Raw genomic sequence first — 23,501 nt, 5'->3', positions numbered from 1 at the left:
TTGCACAGATTTCTATTTTATCGACATATTTTACAGTTTCCTGTAATGGAGTTCAAATTTTAATTGAATTGCCAAAATATGTTTATAACTTTGATTAATGTCATTTATTTAATTAAATTAGTTAATAGATGTCGCTGTTACCAACAGAAATTAATTTAATTTTTTAAATATTTTATTAATCTTCGAGGGAAACCAGCTCTGTGTCCATTTCTTGGTTTTTCATGGTTCAACATAGATTTCAAGACTTTGTTTGAGATGGCTTCTATGATATGGCTCATTAGTAAGTTGAACAAGAAGAGATTATTATTAATGATATTTTTATTTAATAATTAAGATAATTAAATAAGAATTGACTTAAATTTTCAATTTATTTACAACTGTTCAACATGTTCTTATACACAATTAAAGTTAAAAGAAAGGGAGGGCAAAATGCGTCCAAACAAAAAGCGTCCAGCATTAATAACAACTAAGATGTAATTTCATATTAAAAAAATGTGATGATAATCGATTTCTTTTAAGGGGGGAAATAGAAGGGGGAAAATTTTATTGTCTGCATTGTTGTAAACAATAAAAACCTCTCTAAAACGCTCCATACATGCGCTCCTTAAATCATCATCAATATGTTATTACCATTTGATTTTCATCAAACCGATTTTTGTTTTCATTTTTATACAATATTTACACAATTGTACATATGGTACATACACAGTTTCAATAAAAAGATGAGAATAAAATTATTAAAATGATTAAAATAGGAATATTGAACGAAATCAAATTTTTTTTCTTTTTCTTTGAGCAAATTTTTCGCAATATATTACTGCTGATCCGTAGTAAACGCTGTTATCCCCATATCCGACATATTATCCAAAATTTTTGTCACATATTCCGCAACATCAACAGCTTCACTTGCTGAACGTATTATAAAAGGATCTTGTAATAATTTATTATATTTAGGTCTTGAACTTTCTTCTTTTATCAAACTAAAACAAAAATTTCATTAATTAAATAAAAAATGAATAAATAAATAAATAAACACACCAAGTATTAACGAAGTGAACGAATTCTTGGGTAAAAGTGTTCGCGTTATGATTGCCACCATTATAATTAGTAGTTAAACGTGGCGCGGGGCCATTAACAACCTGATGGAGTTGATCGAAAACACTCGACCATTTGGGATAAGGAAATTGGCCGGTGGCGACTTCGAAAAGTGTTATTCCTAATGACCAAACATCACTGCGAACATCGTAACCTTTAACGCCTTGCGGATCGATTCTTTCTGGCTGTAATAAAATTCGTTTGAAGTTTGATTCGATTAAATTAATTTTATTCTTATACGATACGATTTCCCCCCTCCACTCGTTCTGATTAAAAGAACACCATACTGTTCAGTGGGAAATTAAAATTTCAAGTTAGAAAAAAATTGTTTTAACAAACACTGTTCCTGAAGCAATTCTTAACAAACATTGTTAACAAAATTTTTTGATTTAATCAATAATTAAGGAGATAACCTCAAAATAATAATTTTTCCGTTTTTGTACATAATTACACTTAGATGCTTAATTAATAGAGATGTAAAATTTTTTTATTAAGATAATTGATTCAAAATCGAAATTGAAACAAATTTTATTTAAAACATTTTTTGATAGAAACAATAATTATTGAGATAATTAATTTTGATAGCATACTATTCAGAGGGAAATTAAAATTTCAAGTTAGCAAAAAATTGTATTAACAAACACTGTTCCTGAAGTAATTCTAAACAAATTTTGTTAATAAAATTTTTTGATTAAATCAACAATAAGGATATAACCTCAAAAATATTAATTTTTGTAGCATACTGTTCAGTGGGAAATTAAAATTTCAAGTTAGAAAAAAATTGTTTAACAAACACTGTTCCTGCAGTAATTCTAAACAAATTTTGTTAACAAAATTTTTTGATTAAATCAACAATAAGGATATAACCTCAAAAATATTAATTTTTGTAGCATACTGTTCAGTGGGAAATTAAAATTTCAAGTTAGAAAAAAATTGTTTTAACAAACACTGTTCCTGCAGTAATTCTAAACAAATTTTGTTAACAAAATTTTTTGATTAAATCAACAATAAGGATATAACCTCAAAAATATTAATTTTTGTAGCATACTGTTCAGTGGGAAATTAAAATTTCAAGTTAGAAAAAAATTGTTTAACAAACACTGTTCCTGCAGTAATTCTAAACAAATTTTGTTAACAAAATTTTTTGATTAAATCAACAATAAGGATATAACCTCAAAAATATTAATTTTTGTAGCATACTGTTCAGTGGGAAATTAAAATTTCAAGTTAGAAAAAAATTGTTTAACAAACACTGTTCCTGCAGTAATTCTAAACAAATTTTGTTAACAAAATTTTTTGATTAAATCAACAATAAGGATATAACCTCAAAAATATTAATTTTTGTAGCATACTGTTCAGTGGGAAATTAAAATTTCAAGTTAGAAAAAAATTGTTTAACAAACACTGTTCCTGCAGTAATTCTAAACAAATTTTGTTAACAAAATTTTTTGATTAAATCAACAATAAGGATATAACCTCAAAAATATTAATTTTTGTAGCATACTGTTCAGTGGGAAATTAAAATTTCAAGTTAGAAAAAAATTGTTTAACAAACACTGTTCCTGCAGTAATTCTAAACAAATTTTGTTAACAAAATTTTTTGATTAAATCAACAATAAGGATATAACCTCAAAAATATTAATTTTTGTAGCATACTGTTCAGTGGGAAATTAAAATTTCAAGTTAGAAAAAAATTGTTTTAACAAACACTGTTCCTGCAGTAATTCTAAACAAATTTTGTTAACAAAATTTTTTGATTAAATCAACAATAAGGATATAACCTCAAAAATATTAATTTTTGTAGCATACTGTTCAGTGGGAAATTAAAATTTCAAGTTAGAAAAAAATTGTTTAACAAACACTGTTCCTGCAGTAATTCTAAACAAATTTTGTTAACAAAATTTTTTGATTAAATCAACAATAAGGATATAACCTCAAAAATATTAATTTTTGTAGCATACTGTTCAGTGGGAAATTAAAATTTCAAGTTAGAAAAAAATTGTTTAACAAACACTGTTCCTGCAGTAATTCTAAACAAATTTTGTTAACAAAATTTTTTGATTAAATCAACAATAAGGATATAACCTCAAAAATATTAATTTTTGTAGCATACTGTTCAGTGGGAAATTAAAATTTCAAGTTAGAAAAAAATTGTTTAACAAACACTGTTCCTGCAGTAATTCTAAACAAATTTTGTTAACAAAATTTTTTGATTAAATCAACAATAAGGATATAACCTCAAAAATATTAATTTTTGTAGCATACTGTTCAGTGGGAAATTAAAATTTCAAGTTAGAAAAAAATTGTTTAACAAACACTGTTCCTGCAGTAATTCTAAACAAATTTTGTTAACAAAATTTTTTGATTAAATCAACAATAAGGATATAACCTCAAAAATATTAATTTTTGTAGCATACTGTTCAGTGGGAAATTAAAATTTCAAGTTAGAAAAAAATTGTTTAACAAACACTGTTCCTGCAGTAATTCTAAACAAATTTTGTTAACAAAATTTTTTGATTAAATCAACAATAAGGATATAACCTCAAAAATATTAATTTTTGTAGCATACTGTTCAGTGGGAAATTAAAATTTCAAGTTAGAAAAAAATTGTTTAACAAACACTGTTCCTGCAGTAATTCTAAACAAATTTTGTTAACAAAATTTTTTGATTAAATCAACAATAAGGATATAACCTCAAAAATATTAATTTTTGTAGCATACTGTTCAGTGGGAAATTAAAATTTCAAGTTAGAAAAAAATTGTTTAACAAACACTGTTCCTGCAGTAATTCTAAACAAATTTTGTTAACAAAATTTTTTGATTAAATCAACAATAAGGATATAACCTCAAAAATATTAATTTTTGTAGCATACTGTTCAGTGGGAAATTAAAATTTCAAGTTAGAAAAAAATTGTTTAACAAACACTGTTCCTGCAGTAATTCTAAACAAATTTTGTTAACAAAATTTTTTGATTAAATCAACAATAAGGATATAACCTCAAAAATATTAATTTTTGTAGCATACTGTTCAGTGGGAAATTAAAATTTCAAGTTAGAAAAAAATTGTTTTAACAAACACTGTTCCTGCAGTAATTCTAAACAAATTTTGTTAACAAAATTTTTTGATTAAATCAACAATAAGGATATAACCTCAAAAATATTAATTTTTGTAGCATACTGTTCAGTGGGAAATTAAAATTTCAAGTTAGAAAAAAATTGTTTAACAAACACTGTTCCTGCAGTAATTCTAAACAAATTTTGTTAACAAAATTTTTTGATTAAATCAACAATAAGGATATAACCTCAAAAATATTAATTTTTGTAGCATACTGTTCAGTGGGAAATTAAAATTTCAAGTTAGAAAAAAATTGTTTAACAAACACTGTTCCTGCAGTAATTCTAAACAAATTTTGTTAACAAAATTTTTTGATTAAATCAACAATAAGGATATAACCTCAAAAATATTAATTTTTGTAGCATACTGTTCAGTGGGAAATTAAAATTTCAAGTTAGAAAAAAATTGTTTAACAAACACTGTTCCTGCAGTAATTCTAAACAAATTTTGTTAACAAAATTTTTTGATTAAATCAACAATAAGGATATAACCTCAAAAATATTAATTTTTGTAGCATACTGTTCAGTGGGAAATTAAAATTTCAAGTTAGAAAAAAATTGTTTAACAAACACTGTTCCTGCAGTAATTCTAAACAAATTTTGTTAACAAAATTTTTTGATTAAATCAACAATAAGGATATAACCTCAAAAATATTAATTTTTGTAGCATACTGTTCAGTGGGAAATTAAAATTTCAAGTTAGAAAAAAATTGTTTAACAAACACTGTTCCTGCAGTAATTCTAAACAAATTTTGTTAACAAAATTTTTTGATTAAATCAACAATAAGGATATAACCTCAAAAATATTAATTTTTGTAGCATACTGTTCAGTGGGAAATTAAAATTTCAAGTTAGAAAAAAATTGTTTAACAAACACTGTTCCTGCAGTAATTCTAAACAAATTTTGTTAACAAAATTTTTTGATTAAATCAACAATAAGGATATAACCTCAAAAATATTAATTTTTGTAGCATACTGTTCAGTGGGAAATTAAAATTTCAAGTTAGAAAAAAATTGTTTTAACAAACACTGTTCCTGCAGTAATTCTAAACAAATTTTGTTAACAAAATTTTTTGATTAAATCAACAATAAGGATATAACCTCAAAAATATTAATTTTTGTAGCATACTGTTCAGTGGGAAATTAAAATTTCAAGTTAGAAAAAAATTGTTTAACAAACACTGTTCCTGCAGTAATTCTAAACAAATTTTGTTAACAAAATTTTTTGATTAAATCAACAATAAGGATATAACCTCAAAAATATTAATTTTTGTAGCATACTGTTCAGTGGGAAATTAAAATTTCAAGTTAGAAAAAAATTGTTTAACAAACACTGTTCCTGCAGTAATTCTAAACAAATTTTGTTAACAAAATTTTTTGATTAAATCAACAATAAGGATATAACCTCAAAAATATTAATTTTTGTAGCATACTGTTCAGTGGGAAATTAAAATTTCAAGTTAGAAAAAAATTGTTTAACAAACACTGTTCCTGCAGTAATTCTAAACAAATTTTGTTAACAAAATTTTTTGATTAAATCAACAATAAGGATATAACCTCAAAAATATTAATTTTTGTAGCATACTGTTCAGTGGGAAATTAAAATTTCAAGTTAGAAAAAAATTGTTTTAATAAACACTGTTCCTGGTGTAATTCTTAAAAAATATTGTTAACAAAATTTTTTGATTTAATCAATAATTAAGGAGATAACCTCAAAATAATAATTTTTCCGTTTTTATATACAGGTGTCCCGGAACGATTGGACAATATTTCACCGGCGTATTCTCTGGTCGAAAATAGACCGAAAAGCCTAATAAATATATGTCCAAAAATAGTCCATTTTCGAGATATTCAAAATTTTAGTTTCATAAGTTGACAACGAATATTAAACAAATTGGAAAAGAATGATATTATAATAAATGTTCAATATGCGCACCATTTACTTCTAAACATAAATGGATACGTTTTTTAAATAAAGTTCTAATGCGTTCAAAGATACCATCGGATATTTGTTTTACTACGTTAAATTAAATCTGTCATTTAAGTATGCTCAAGTAGCGCATGCATAAGGTCTTGCACCATTTGCAGAGGTAATTCGCCAAATAATAAGCTTATTTTGTAAAAAATGTATGGAAGCATTGGCTGTCAATCTCTTTGGAAGGAAAAATGGACCTAATAACTGAGATTTTATGCTCACACGGTGAACAAATTGGCTCTCGCACGTCATAACCGCGTCATAGTTATTGTAAACAATCCTACACTTACAATAGTAGACAATAGTTGTTGCTAAGCTATGACACACAAGAGATAATTCGTTCACCATGTGAGCATACCTTGATTAAAACTAGAAACACATAACTGTATCGTACAATTCGTTGAAAATGCATAATATGGCGTTACTATATATATAAAATATGTGTTCCCGATTGGGAACAATATGCAATAACGGGTTATGTTTATTATGCTTTTTTTGTCTATTTTCGATCAGAGAATACGCTGGTGAAGTATTGCGCAATCGTTGCGAAACACCCTGTATAATTACACTTGGATGCTTAATTAATAGAAATGTAAAATTTTTTTATTAAGATAATTGATTCAAAATCGAAATTGAAACAAATTTTATTTAAAACATTTTTTGATAGAAACAATAATTATTGAGATAATAAATTTTGATAGCATACTATTCAGAGGGAAATTAATATTTCAAGTTAGCAAAAAATTTTATTAACAAACACTGTTCCTGAAGTAATTCTAAACAAATTTTGTTAACAACATTTTTTGATTAAATCAACAATAAGGTTATAACCTCAAAAATAGTAATTTTTGTAGCATACTGTTCAGTGGGAAATTAAAATTTCAAGTTAGAAAAAAATTGTTTTAACAAACACTGTTCCTGAAGCAATTCTTAACAAACATTGTTAACAAAATTTTTTGATTTAATCAATAATTAAGGAGATAACCCCAAAATAATAATTTTTCCGTTTTTATACATAATTACACTTGGATGCTTAATTAATAGAAATTTAATTTTTTTTATTAAGATAATTGATTCAAAATCGAAATTGAAACAAATTTTATTTAAAACATTTTTTGATAAAACCAATAATTATTGAGATAATTAATTTTGATAGCATACTATTCAGAGGGAAATTAAAATTTCAAGTTAGCAAAAAATTGTATTAACAAACACTGTTCCTGAAGTAATTCTAAACAAATTTTGTTAACAACATTTTTTGATTAAATCAACAATAAGGTTATAACCTCAAAAATATTAATTTTTGTAGCATACTGTTCAGTGGGAAATTAAAATTTCAAGTTAGAAAAAAATTGTTTTAACAAACACTGTTCCTGAAGCAATTCTTAACAAACATTGTTAACAAAATTTTTTGATTTAATCAATAATTAAGGAGATAACCCCAAAATAATAATTTTTCCGTTTTTATACATAATTACACTTGGATGCTTAATTAATAGAAATTTAATTTTTTTTATTACGATAATTGATTCAAAATCGAAATTGAAACAAATTTTATTTAAAACATTTTTTGATAAAACCAATAATTATTGAGATAATTAATTTTGATAGCATACTATTCAGAGGGAAATTAAAATTTCAAGTTAGCAAAAAATTGTATTAACAAACACTGTTCCTGAAGTAATTCTAAACAAATTTTGTTAACAACATTTTTTGATTAAATCAACAATAAGGATATAACCTCAAAAATATTAATTTTTGTACCATACTGTTCAGTGGGAAATTAAAATTTCAAGTTAGAAAAAAATTGTTTTAACAAACACTGCTCCTAAAGCAATTCTTAACAAACATTGTTAACAAAATTTTTTGATTTAATCAATAATTAAGGAGATAACCTCAAAATAATAATTTTTCCGTTTTTATACATAATTACACCTGGATGCTTAATTAATAGAAATGTAAAATTTTTTTATTAAGATAATTGATTCAAAATCGAAATTGAAACAAATTTTATTTAAAACATTTTTTGATAGAAACAATAATTATTGAGATAATTAATTTTGATAGCATACTATTCAGAGGGAAATTAAAATTTCAAGTTAGCAAAAAATTGTATTAACAAACACTGTTCCTGCAGTAATTCTAAACAAATTTTGTTAACAACATTTTTTGATTAAATCAACAATAAGGATATAACCTCAAAAATATTAATTTTTGTAGCATACTGTTCAGTGGGAAATTAAAATTTCAAGTTAGAAAAAAATTGTTTTAACAAACACTGTTCCTGAAGCAATTCTTAACAAACATTGTTAACAAAATTTTTTGATTTAATCAATAATTAAGGATATAACCTCAAAATAATAATTTTTCCGTTTTTATACATAATTACACTTGGATGCTTCATTAATAGAAATGTAAAATTTTTTTATTAAGATAATTCATTCAAAATCGAAATTGAAACAAATTTTATTTAAAACATTTTTTGATAGAAACAATAATTATTGAGATAATTAATTTTGATAGCATACTATTCAGAGGGAAATTAAAATTTCAAGTTAGCAAAAAATTGTATTAACAAACACTGTCCCTGCAGTAATTCTAAACAAATTTTGTTAACAACATTCTTTGATTAAATCAACAATAAGGATATAACCTCAAAAATATTAATTTTTGTACCATACTGTTCAGTGGGAAATTAAAATTTCAAGTTAGAAAAAAATTGTTTTAACAAACGCTGTTCCTGAAGCAATTCTTAACAAACATTGTTAACAAAATTTTTTGATTTAATCAATAATTAAGGAGATAACCTCAAAATAATAATTTTTCCGTTTTTATACATAATTACACTTGGATGCTTAATTAATAGAAATGTAAAATTTTTTTATTAAGATAATTGATTCAAAATCGAAATTGAAACAAATTTTGTTTAAAACATTTTTTGATAGAAACAATAATTATTGAGATAATCTCAAAAAAATTTTTATATACAGGGTGAGTCAGAAAGAATGGGAAATCCGAATACCGGTGACAGTAGACACTAAAATATGACGTTTTAGCCTAACTTGTCTTATACAAATGTCGGTGGTTTTTAATACACAGGGTGTTGAAAGTTAAATTTTTATTTCGAAATTTCTTAATAATTTTGAAGGTTTTTGTACTATTAACATAAAATTTGGTAGTTAGATGTTTTCGAGCATGACAAATACGAATTTGATATTTGTTTTGTGATTACTCGACCAGAAATCTGAAGGAGTGTTCAATTCTGCACAAAAAAGGTACTCTTGCTTACATTGTTTAAGTCTACTGGTTTCCAAGTTATCTGCTTTTAATTGTTTCAAAGTAATTTTAAGGTTAACATTTAAAATCAATAACACACAGTAACTATAGCAATTAGTAACGATAATAATCGATAACAATAACAATTAATTAATAACACTAGAATAATGTGACCATTTTCAAAAATCCAGTGGACTTAAATCTGGCTTTCTCTTTATTAAAAAACTCATTATGTGGTGGCATTTTCAAATTGGTAATAACTTTATTGTTGTTAAAAATGATTATTGCACACGGAAATTAAATCAATGTTGACAATTAAGGCAATTGTCGAAACATAAGCGGAAAACAAACCCAACTTTGCTTATGTTAAAAAATAAATATTTTAGAAGAAAAAATACATTTAAACATTTAAAAGTAAATAATTCGAAAACCGATAGACTTAGACAATTTCAATAAGAGTACCTTTTTTATGTAAAATTGAATGCTCTTTGTGATATCCAGCTCTTATTGGTCGTAGCTGTCGAGCCAAAAAACTTATGATGGGCGACTTCGGCTCCCCTAAGAAGCTACACCCCTCCAAAAATGGCGGAAAATTTTGGTTAAATTTTTTTTTCTCAAAAACCATAAACGCTAGGAAAATGAAATTTGGGGAATATGTTTAACTCATAATCGGGCACGTTTTGACCCTATTTGTACTTTTATCCTACCCTTCTAAATTACTAAACGTAACCACCCCTTTTACATTTTCGCTAAAATTTTTTGTATGCAGATGATAAATACATTAGAAAAATTTTACATAGGTAGATGAAAGTATCCTAAAACTTTTTTGTCTCTCTAAAATTTTCCCAAAAACGACTAATTTTTGAGAAAAAAAATAATAAAGCAAACACTGCCCGTTAAACAACGGGGTTGTCGATCAAAGTTGGAATGGATTTTTAATGAAAAAATCTTAGTGGGCTTTCCAATCTTTATCAGAAATATTTTTGATGTTTAAATGTCAATGTTTTTCTTACTATTATTATTGTTTTTCAAATTAATTTTTGGATAAAGTTCTATCGCATTTACGCTCAAAATTTTAAATAAAATAATAACAATAGTAAGAAAACCACTGACATTTAAATGTCAAAAATATTTCTGACAAAGATTGCAAAGCCTACTAAGGTTTTTTCAATAAAAATTCATTCCAACTTTCGATTAATAACCCTACAGCTTAACAGTTAGTATTTGCTTAATTATTTTTTTTCTCAGAAATTATTAAATTTTCGAAGAATTTCAGAGAGATAAAAAAGTTTTAGAATAGTTTTACCTATCTAACTGAAATTTTTCCAATGTATTTATCATTTTCATAAAAAAAATCTAGGCATAAATTGAACGGGGGTGGTTACGTTTAGTAGTTTAGAAGGGTAGGTTGAAAGTAGAAATAGCATCAAAACGGGCTCTATTATGAGTTAAACATATTCCCTAAATTTCATTTTCCTAGCGTTTATGATTTTCGAGAAAAAAAAATTAAACCAAAATTTTCCGCCATTTTTGGAGGGGTGTAGCTCCGTAGGGGGGCTGAAGTCGCCCATGGTTCATATATGAAAGTACCCTTAAAATTTACTAAAGAATCACCCCTTGAAGTTTGTTGCAGTCATTCAGATACACCTGTATAATTACACCTGGATGCTTAATTAATAGAAATGTAAATTTTTTTTATTAAGATAATTGATTCAAAATCGAAATTGAAACAAATTTTATTTCAAACATTTTTTGATAGAAACAATAATTATTGAGATAATTAATTTTGATAGCATACTATTCAGAGGGAAATTAAAATTTCAAGTTAGCAAAAAATTGTATTAACAAACACTGTTCCTGAAGTAATTCTAAACAAATTTTGTTAACAACATTTTTTGATTAAATCAACAATAAGGATATAACCTCAAAAATATTAATTTTTGTAGCATACTGTTCAGTGGGAAATTAAAATTTCAAGTTAGAAAAAAATTGTTTTAACAAACACTGTTCCTGAAGCAATTCTTAACAAACATTGTTAACAAAATTTTTTGATTTAATCAATAATTCAGGAGATAACCTCAAAATAATAATTTTTCCGTTTTTATATATAATTATACCTGGATGCTTAATTAATAGAAATGTAAAATTTTTTGATTAAGATAATTGATTCAAAATCGAAATTGAAACAAATTTTATTTAAAACATTTTTTGATAGAAACAATAATCATTGAGATAATTAATTTTGATAGCATACTATTCAGAGGGAAATTAATATTTCAAGTTAGCAAAAAATTTTATTAACAAACACTGTTCCTGAAGTAATTCTAAACAAATTTTGTTAACAAAATTTTTTGATTAAATCAACAATAAGGATATAACCTCAAAAATATTAATTTTTGTACCATACTGTTCAGTGGGAAATTAAAATTTCAAGTTAGAAAAAAATTGTTTTAACAAACACTGTTCCTGGTGTAATTCTTAAAAAATATTGTTAACAAAATTTTTTGATTTAATCAATAATTAAGGAGATAACCTCAAAATAATAATTTTTCCGTTTTTATATATAATTACACCTGGATGTTTAATTAATAGAAATGTAAATTTTTTTATTAAGATAATTGATTCAAAATCGAAATTGAAACAAATTTTATTTCAAACATTTTTTGATAGAAACAATAATCATTGAGATAATTAATTTTGATAGCATACTATTCAGAGGGAAATTAAAATTTCAAGTTAGCAAAAAATTGTATTAACAAACACTGTTCCTGAAGTAATTCTAAACAAATTTTGTTAACAACATTTTTTGATTAAATCAACAATAAGGATATAACCTCAAAAATATTAATTTTTGTAGCATACTGTTCAGTGGGAAATTAAAATTTCAAGTTAGAAAAAAATTGTTTTAACAAACACTGTTCCTGAAGCAATTCTTAACAAACATTGTTAACAAAATTTTTTGATTTAATCAATAATTAAGGAGATAACCTCAAAATAATAATTTTTCCGTTTTTATACATAATTACATCTGGATGCTTAATTAATAGAAATGTAAAATTTTTTTTATTAAGATAATTGATTCAAAATCGAAATTGAAACAAATTTTATTTAAAACATTTTTTGATAGAAACAATAGTTATTGAGATAATTCATTTTGATAGCATACTATTCAGAGGGAAATTAAAATTTCAAGTTAGCAAAAAATTTTATTAACAAACACTGTTCCTGAAGTAATTCTAAACAAATTTTGTTAACAACATTTTTTGATTTGATCAATAATTAAGAACATAACCTCAAAAAAATTTGTATATACAGGCTGTATCTGAATGACTGCAACAAACTTCAAGGGATGATTCTTTAGTGAATTTTAAGGGTACTTTGATATATGAACTATGGGCGACTTCGGCTCCCTTCAGGAGCTGCACCCCTCCAAAAATGGCGGAAAATTTTGGTTTATTTTTTTTTCTCAAAAACCATAAACGCTAGGAAAATGAAATTTGGGGAATATGGTTAACTCATAATAGGGCACGTTTTGACCCTATTTGTACTTTCAACCTACCCTTCTAAACTACTAAACGTAACCACCCCCGTTCAATTTATGCTTAGATTTTTTGTATGAAGATGATAAATACATTGGAAGAATTTCAGTTAAATAGATAAAACTATTCTAAAACTTTTTTGTCTCTCTGATGTTCTTCGAAAAGTTAATAGTTTCTGAGAAAAAAATTAATTAAGCAATCACTAACTGTTAAGCTGTAGCGTTGTTAATCGAAAGTTGGAATGAAATTTAAAGAAAAAATCTTAGCAGGCTTAGCAATCTTTGTCAGGAATATTTTTGACGTTTAAATGTCAGTGGTTTTCGTACTATTATTATTGTTTTATTTAAAATTTTGAAACGTCGAGTGAACGAGCGTAAATGCTAGAACTTTATTCATAAATTAATTTGAAAAACAATAATAATAGTAGGAAAACCACTGACATTTAAACGTCAAAAATATTTCTGACAAAGATTGCAAAGGCTACTGAGATTTTTTCATTAAAAATTGATTCCAACTTTTGATCGACAACCCCGTTGTTGAACAGGCAGTGTTTGCTTTATTATTTTTTTTTTCAAAAATTAGTCGTTTTTGGAAAAATTTTAGAGAGACAAAAAAGTTTTAGGATACTTTCATCTACCTATGTAATTTTTTTTTTAATGTATTTACCCTCTGCATAAAAAAATTTTAGCAAAAATGTAAAGGGGGTGGTTACGTTTAGTAGTTTAGAAGGATAGGTTGAAAGTACAAATAGGGTGAAAACGTGCCCTACTACCAGTTAAACATATTCCCCAAATTTCCTTGTCCTAGCGTTTATGGTTTTTGAGAAAAAAAAATTAAACCAAAATTTTCCGCCATTTTTGGAGGGGTGTAGCTCCTTAGGGGAGCCCAAGTCGCCCATGGTTTATATATCAAAGTACCCTTAAAATCGCCCAAAGAATTACCCCCTGAAGTTTGGGCATATCATTCAGATACACCTGTATAATTACACCTGGATGCTTAATTAATAGAAATGTAAAATTTTTTTATTAAGAAAATTGATTCAAATCGAAATTGAACCAAATTTTATTTAAAACATTTTTTGATAGAAACAATAATTATCGAGATAATTAATTTTGACAGCATACTATTCAGAGGGAAATTAAAATTTCAAGTTAGCAAAAAATTGTATTAACAAACACTGTTCCTGAAGTAATTTTAAACAAATTTTGTTAATAAAATTTTTTGATTAAATCAACAATAAGGATATAACCTCAAAAATATTAATTTTTGTACCATACTGTTCAGTGGGAAATTAAAATTTCAAGTTAGAAAAAAATTGTTTTAACAAACACTGTTCCTGAAGCAATTCTTAACAAACATTGTTAACAAAATTTTTTGATTTAATCAATAATTAAGGATATAACCTCAAAATAATAATTTTTCCGTTTTTATATATAATTATACCTGGATGCTTAATTAATAGAAATGTAAAATTTTTTTATTAAGATAATTGATTCAAAATCGAAATTGAAACAAATTTTATTTAAAACATTTTTTGATAGAAACAATAATCATTGAGATAATTAATTTTGATAGCATACTATTCAGAGGGAAATTAAAATTTCAAGTTAGCAAAAAATTGTATTAACAAACACTGTTCCTGAAGTAATTCTAAACAAATTTTGTTAACAACATTTTTTGATTAAATCAACAATAAGGATATAACCTTAAAAATATTAATTTTGATAGCATACTATTCAGAGGGAAATTAAAATTTCAAGTTAGCAAAAAATTGTATTAACAAACACTGTTCCTGAAGTAATTCTAAACAAATTTTGTTAACAACATTTTTTGATTAAATCAACAATAAGGATATAACCTTAAAAATATTAATTTTGATAGCATACTATTCAGAGGGAAATTAAAATTTCAAGTTAGCAAAAAATTGTATCAACAAACACTGTTCCTGAAGTAATTCTAAACAAATTTTGTTAACAACATTTTTTGATTAAATCAACAATAAGGATATAACCTCAAAAATATTAATTTTTGTAGCATACTGTTCAGTGGGAAATTAAAATTTCAAGTTAGAAAAAAATTGTTTTAACAAACACTGCTCCTGAAGCAATTCTTAACTAACGATGTTAACAAAATTTTTTGATTTAATCAATAATTAAGGAGATAACCTCAAAATAATAATTTTTCCGTTTTTATACATAATTACACCTGGATGTTTAATTAATAGAAATGTAAAATTTTTTTATTAAGATAATTGATTCAAAATCGAAATTGAAACAAATTTTATTTAAAACATTTTTTGATAAAAACAATAATTATTGAGATAATTAATTTTGGTAGCATACTATTCAGAGGGAAATTAATATTTCAAGTTAGCAAAAAATTTTATTAACAAACACTGTTCCTGAAGTAATTCTAAACAAATTTTGTTAACAACATTTTTTGATTAAATCAACAATAAGGATATAACCTCAAAAATATTAATTTTTGTAGCATACTGTTCAGTGGGAAATTAAAATTTCAAGTTAGAAAAAAATTGTATTAACAAACATTGTTCCTGAAGTAATTCTAAACAAATTTTGTTAACAACATTTTTTGATTAAATCAACAATAAGGATATAACCTCAAAAATATTAATTTTTGTGGCATACTGTTCAGTGGGAAATTAAAATTTCAAGTTAGAAAAAAATTGTTTTAACAAACACTGTTCCTGAAGCAATTCTTAACAAACATTGTTAACAAAAATTTTTGATTTAATCAATAATTAAGGAGATAACCCCAAAATAATAATTTTTCCGTTTTTATATACAGGGTGATTTATAACATACGGAGGAGACTAAATGGGTAGGTATTTGAGGTCAAACTGAAGAGATTTTCTTAATAATGTTTTGTTAAAATCTTAATAGTTACATAGATATCGCCTGTTAATTTTTTAAATAAGTTAGCGTCAACTTTTGAGAACCGCTGATATTCACTAAAGAACAATTAAAATACTTGTCAACGCCATCCTCATTTTTGAAGGAGCTGTCAAAGTAGACAATTTAATTGTTTAGTTTTAATACGTAATTTATGAAAAGAAATAATAGATGTTAATTTATGAAACGGATAATAATAATGTTTTAAATACAAAATAAGATCTAATAAATAAATCTAAAACAAGAAAATAACATAATAATAATAATAATCTCTTTATAACATATGTTCAAAGTGCTGTCCTTGCATTTCGACGCACAACTGCGCACGACGAATCCAATTTAACGATAATCGTGGACGTATGTCCTCTGTAGCGGCAGTGATGCGATGTCGTAGTTCGTCGATTGTATTAACCTCGGTGGCATATACTCTATCCTTCATGAATCCCCATAAAAAAAAGTCCAATGGGTTAAGATCGGGACTACGTGGTGGCCATGGAATAGGTCCACCTCGACCAATCCATTTTTGCCGAAAAGCATTATCGAGGAAATCTCGTACATTACGACTAAAATGTGCAGGACAACCGTCGTGCATAAACCACATCTCACGTCGCATAAGTAGCGGAATATCTTCAGATTTTCTTGTAAAAACTGTAAATAAGAAGTTCCATTAAGAGTTCCTGGTAATTCGAAAGATCCTATTAACGTATTGTTCACAATTCCCGCCCATAGATTCACTCTGAATCGTTGTTGAAAAGAGCCTTGATGAATAACGTGTGGATTTTCGTCCGACCACACATGGGAATTGTGAACATTTAGAACACCATTTCTGGTAAAACAGCATTCATCCGTTACCAGTATACTGTCCGCAAAATCTGCTTCTCTGTTGGTACGATTTAGTAGCCACTCGCAAAATTGCAACCGCAAAGGATAGTCAGCGGGAGTCAGTCCTTGCACTTTTTGAAAATGATAGGGGTGTAAACCGTTACTTTTCAACGTACGCCAAACAAAATTCTGGGATACCTCGAGTTGGTGAGAAATTTGACGAGTACTCGTGCTTCGATCCGCTTCCACAATTTCTAGAATTTCTTCTTCCACATTCACTCCATGTCTGTTTAGTCTACCGCCACCAAGACCTTTCTTAGGTTGCAAATTTCCTGTCTCTCTTCCCCGCTGGATTAACAGAAGAAAAGTGTTTTCAGAAGGGATCTGTCGATTTGGATATCGTTCTAAATACTTGCGTGTGCAGCATTTTCTCCAGCAGCTCCATAAATAATAACCATATCTACGTATTCTTCGTTACTGTACATTACCATTGTATTTTTTGATTAGTAAAAATTCTAATTTTGACGTTAAATGACATTGATTATTAAAATTAAATGACATGTCCGTTGCTAGGTAACCAAGTCAACTGGATTGACAGCAATAAAAACATGGTATCAGCGGTTCTCAAAAAACAAACACCAGTTTTTGAGTGATTTAACAAATTTTTAAATAGCCGTAACTGCCATATTACAAAGATTTTATTATTGGTGCTAATCAGGCATTGCTTAAGTAACCCCGAAATATTCGCAGTTTGAATTTAAACGTAGTGTAATACCGTATATCGTAAGAAATGCTGGGCAATTAATTCAACTTTAATGCTCTATATCTTTGTGATTATTACGTTGTAGTCAAAACATTATTAAGAAAATATCTTCAGTTTGGCCCCTACTACTTGCTCTTTTAATCTGCTCCGTATGTTATAAATCACCCTGTATAATTACAGCTGGATGCTTAATTAATAGAAATGTAAAATTTTTTTATTAAGATAATTGATTCAAAATCGCAATTGAAACAAATTTTATTTAAAACATTTTTTGATAGAAACCATAATTATTGAGATAATTAATTTTGATAGCATACTATTCAGAGGGAAATTAAAATTTCAAGTTAGCAAAAAATTGTTTTAACAAACACTGTTCCTGAAGCAATTGTTAACAAACATTGTTAACAAAATTTTTTGATTTAATCAATAATTAAGGAGATAACCCCAAAATAATAATTTTTCCGTTTTTATATATAATTATAGCTGGATGCTTAATTAATAGAAATGTAAAATTTTTTTATTAAGATAATTGATTCAAAATCGAAATTGAAACAAATTTTATTTAAAACATTTTTTGATAGAAACCATAATTATTGAGATAATTAATTTTGATAGCATACTATTCAGAGGGAAATTAAAATTTCAAGTTAGAAAAAAATTGTTTTAACAAACACTGTTCCTGAAGCAATTCTTAACAAACATTGTTAACAAAATTTTTTGATTTAATCAATAATTAAGGAGATAACCCCAAAATAATAATTTTTCCGTTTTTATATATAATTATAGCTGGATGCTTAATTAATAGAAATGTAAAATTTTTTTATTAAGATAATTGATTCAAAATCGAAATTGAAACAAATTTTATTTAAAACATTTTTTGATAGAAACCATAATTATTGAGATAATTAATTTTGATAGCATACTATTCAGAGGGAAATTAAAATTTCAAGTTAGAAAAAAATTGTTTTAACAAACACTGTTCCTGAAGCAATTCTTAACAAACATTGTTAACAAAATTTTTTGATTTAATCAATAATTAAGGAGATAACCCCAAAATAATAATTTTTCCGTTTTTATATATAATTATAGCTGGATGCTTAATTAATAGAAATGTAAAATTTTTTTATTAAGATAATTGATTCAAAATCGAAATTGAAACAAATTTTATTTAAAACATTTTTTGATAGAAACCATAATTATTGAGATAATTAATTTTGATAGCATACTATTCAGAGGGAAATTAAAATTTCAAGTTAGAAAAAAATTGTTTTAACAAACACTGTTCCTGAAGCAATTCTTAACAAACATTGTTAACAAAATTTTTTGATTTAATCAATAATTAAGGAGATAACCCCAAAATAATAATTTTTCCGTTTTTATATATAATTATAGCTGGATGCTTAATTAATAGAAATGTAAAATTTTTTTATTAAGATAATTGATTCAAAATCGAAATTGAAACAAATTTTATTTAAAACATTTTTTGATAGAAACCATAATTATTGAGATAATTAATTTTGATAGCATACTATTCAGAGGGAAATTAAAATTTCAAGTTAGAAAAAAATTGTTTTAACAAACACTGTTCCTGAAGCAATTCTTAACAAACATTGTTAACAAAATTTTTTGATTTAATCAATAATTAAGGAGATAACCCCAAAATAATAATTTTTCCGTTTTTATATATAATTATAGCTGGATGCTTAATTAATAGAAATGTAAAATTTTTTTATTAAGATAATTGATTCAAAATCGAAATTGAAACAAATTTTATTTAAAACATTTTTTGATAGAAACCATAATTATTGAGATAATTAATTTTGATAGCATACTATTCAGAGGGAAATTAAAATTTCAAGTTAGCAAAAAATTGTTTTAACAAACACTGTTCCTGAAGCAATTGTTAACAAACATTGTTAACAAAATTTTTTGATTTAATCAATAATTAAGGAGATAACCCCAAAATAATAATTTTTCCGTTTTTATATATAATTATAGCTGGATGCTTAATTAATAGAAATGTAAAATTTTTTTATTAAGATAATTGATTCAAAATCGAAATTGAAACAAATTTTATTTAAAACATTTTTTGATAGAAACCATAATTATTGAGATAATTAATTTTGATAGCATACTATTCAGAGGGAAATTAAAATTTCAAGTTAGCAAAAAATTGTTTTAACAAACACTGTTCCTGAAGCAATTCTTAACAAACATTGTTAACAAAATTTTTTGATTTAATCAATAATTAAGGAGATAACCCCAAAATAATAATTTTTCCGTTTTTATATATAATTATAGCTGGATGCTTAATTAATAGAAATGTAAAATTTTTTTATTAAGATAATTGATTCAAAATCGAAATTGAAACAAATTTTATTTAAAACATTTTTTGATAGAAACCATAATTATTGAGATAATTAATTTTGATAGCATACTATTCAGAGGGAAATTAAAATTTCAAGTTAGCAAAAAATTGTTTTAACAAACACTGTTCCTGAAGCAATTCTTAACAAACATTGTTAACAAAATTTTTTGATTTAATCAATAATTAAGGAGATAACCCCAAAATAATAATTTTTCCGTTTTTATATATAATTATAGCTGGATGCTTAATTAATAGAAATGTAAAATTTTTTTATTAAGATAATTGATTCAAAATCGCAATTGAAACAAATTTTATTTAAAACATTTTTTGATAGAAACCATAATTATTGAGATAATTAATTTTGATAGCATACTATTCAGAGGGAAATTAAAATTTCAAGTTAGCAAAAAATTGTTTTAACAAACACTGTTCCTGAAGCAATTCTTAACAAACATTGTTAACAAAATTTTTTGATTTAATCAATAATTAAGGAGATAACCCCAAAATAATAATTTTTCCGTTTTTATATATAATTATAGCTGGATGCTTAATTAATAGAAATGTAAAATTTTTTTATTAAGATAATTGATTCAAAATCGCAATTGAAACAAATTTTATTTAAAACATTTTTTGATAGAAACCATAATTATTGAGATAATTAATTTTGATAGCATACTATTCAGAGGGAAATTAAAATTTCAAGTTAGCAAAAAATTGTTTTAACAAACACTGTTCCTGAAGCAATTCTTAACAAACATTGTTAACAAAATTTTTTGATTTAATCAATAATTAAGGAGATAACCCCAAAATAATAATTTTTCCGTTTTTATATATAATTACAGCTGGATGCTTAATTAATAGAAATGTAAAATTTTTTTATTAAGATAATTGATTCAAAATCGAAATTGAAACAAATTTTATTTAAAACATTTTTTGATAGAAACCATAATTATTGAGATAATTAATTTTGATAGCATACTATTCAGAGGGAAATTAAAATTTCAAGTTAGCAAAAAATTGTTTTAACAAACACTGTTCCTGAAGCAATTCTTAACAAACATTGTTAACAAAATTTTTTGATTTAATCAATGATTAAGGAGATAACCCCAAAATAATAATTTTTCCGTTTTTATATATAATTACAGCTGGATGCTTAATTAATAGAAATGTAAAATTTTTTTATTAAGATAATTGATTCAAAATCGAAATTGAAACAAATTTTATTTAAAACATTTTTTGATAGAAACCATAATTATTGAGATAATTAATTTTGATAGCATACTATTCAGAGGGAAATTAAAATTTCAAGTTAGCAAAAAATTGTTTTAACAAACACTGTTCCTGAAGCAATTCTTAACAAACATTGTTAACAAAATTTTTTGATTTAATCAATAATTAAGGAGATAACCCCAAAATAATAATTTTTCCGTTTTTATATATAATTACAGCTGGATGCTTAATTAATAGAAATGTAAAATTTTTTTATTAAGATAATTGATTCAAAATCGAAATTGAAACAAATTTTATTTAAAACATTTTTTGATAGAAACCATAATTATTGAGATAATTAATTTTGATAGCATACTATTCAGAGGGAAATTAAAATTTCAAGTTAGCAAAAAATTGTTTTAACAAACACTGTTCCTGAAGCAATTCTTAACAAACATTGTTAACAAAATTTTTTGATTTAATCAATAATTAAGGAGATAACCCCAAAATAATAATTTTTCCGTTTTTATATATAATTACAGCTGGATGCTTAATTAATAGAAATGTAAAATTTTTTTATTAAGATAATTGATTCAAAATCGAAATTGAAACAAATTTTATTTAAAACATTTTTTGATAGAAACCATAATTATTGAGATAATTAATTTTGATAGCATACTATTCAGAGGGAAATTAAAATTTCAAGTTAGCAAAAAATTGTTTTAACAAACACTGTTCCTGAAGCAATTCTTAACAAACATTGTTAACAAAATTTTTTGATTTAATCAATAATTAAGGAGATAACCCCAAAATAATAATTTTTCCGTTTTTATATATAATTACAGCTGGATGCTTAATTAATAGAAATGTAAAATTTTTTTATTAAGATAATTGATTCAAAATCGAAATTGAAACAAATTTTATTTAAAACATTTTTTGATAGAAACCATAATTATTGAGATAATTAATTTTGATAGCATACTATTCAGAGGGAAATTAAAATTTCAAGTTAGCAAAAAATTGTTTTAACAAACACTGTTCCTGAAGCAATTCTTAACAAACATTGTTAACAAAATTTTTTGATTTAATCAATAATTAAGGAGATAACCCCAAAATAATAATTTTTCCGTTTTTATATATAATTATAGCTGGATGCTTAATTAATAGAAATGTAAAATTTTTTTATTAAGATAATTGATTGAAAATCGAAATTGAAACAAATTTTATTTAAAACATTTTTTGATAGAAACCATAATTATTGAGATAATTAATTTTGATAGCATACTATTCAGAGGGAAATTAAAATTTCAAGTTAGCAAAAAATTGTTTTAACAAACACTGTTCCTGAAGCAATTCTTAACAAACATTGTTAACAAAATTTTTTGATTTAATCAATAATTAAGGAGATAACCCCAAAATAATAATTTTTCCGTTTTTATATATAATTATAGCTGGATGCTTAATTAATAGAAATGTAAAATTTTTTTATTAAGATAATTGATTGAAAATCGAAATTGAAACAAATTTTATTTAAAACATTTTTTGATAGAAACCATAATTATTGAGATAATTAATTTTGATAGCATACTATTCAGAGGGAAATTAAAATTTCAAGTTAGCAAAAAATTGTTTTAACAAACACTGTTCCTGAAGCAATTCTTAACAAACATTGTTAACAAAATTTTTTGATTTAATCAATAATTAAGGAGATAACCCCAAAATAATAATTTTTCCGTTTTTATATATAATTATAGCTGGATGCTTAATTAATAGAAATGTAAAATTTTTTTATTAAGATAATTGATTGAAAATCGAAATTGAAACAAATTTTATTTAAAACATTTTTTGATAGAAACCATAATTATTGAGATAATTAATTTTGATAGCATACTATTCAGAGGGAAATTAAAATTTCAAGTTAGCAAAAAATTGTATTAACAAACACTGTTCCTGAAGTAATTCTAAACAAATATTGTTAATAAAATTTTTTGATTTGATCAATAATTAAGAACATAACCTCAAAAAAATTTTTATATATACAGTGTGTCCCCGGATTGTGTCCCCGTAAGGTATAATTGACGATAAATTTTTGAATTCAAATTCCATCTTTTGCAATTAAAGTCTGGATGTCATAAAACGAAATATAACCAAGTTTTACGTCAAATGTCCTCAAAGTACCAAAGTTAACGCAAGAAGTTTGTTAACCAGTGCAGGTAAAGTGGTGTTTCTGAGCAATGTACCACAAAAGTTGATTAAGATAAAATGTTTGTTATGTTAAATTATAGCGATATGCCGATAATTTTATTAATTTTGCATATAAAAGAAAAAATGAGTTTGTTCTTGAAAATTGTTTTTAATATTTCGTTTTACAATAAAGACAGAGAGATCTGAGTGAACTAACAATTATCATTTGATAGCTTAGCTTTAA

General features: G+C 24.9%; 1 protein-coding gene across 2 annotated transcripts in view; it reads right to left on the bottom strand.

The window, feature by feature from the left end:
- Window positions 1–349: 349 nt before the first annotated feature.
- The window catches only part of LOC111421900 (dual specificity mitogen-activated protein kinase kinase 4-like), a 34,302-nt gene continuing 11,150 nt past the window's right edge, over window positions 350–23,501 (bottom strand). For both annotated transcript variants that reach the window (XM_071195742.1, XM_071195743.1), the window contains 2 exons: window positions 1,039–1,280; window positions 350–980 (listed from right to left, as the gene is read on the bottom strand). In XM_071195742.1, coding sequence (XP_071051843.1) covers window positions 815–980; window positions 1,039–1,280 — 408 coding nt within the window. In that variant the 3' untranslated portion in view covers window positions 350–814. The remainder of the gene's footprint in view (window positions 981–1,038; window positions 1,281–23,501) is intronic.

The sequence above is a fragment of the Onthophagus taurus genome, chromosome 5, assembly GCF_036711975.1.
Source record: "Onthophagus taurus isolate NC chromosome 5, IU_Otau_3.0, whole genome shotgun sequence".
NCBI lineage: Eukaryota > Metazoa > Arthropoda > Insecta > Coleoptera > Scarabaeidae > Onthophagus > Onthophagus taurus.
This window is presented reverse-complemented; position numbering and strand designations above follow the sequence as displayed.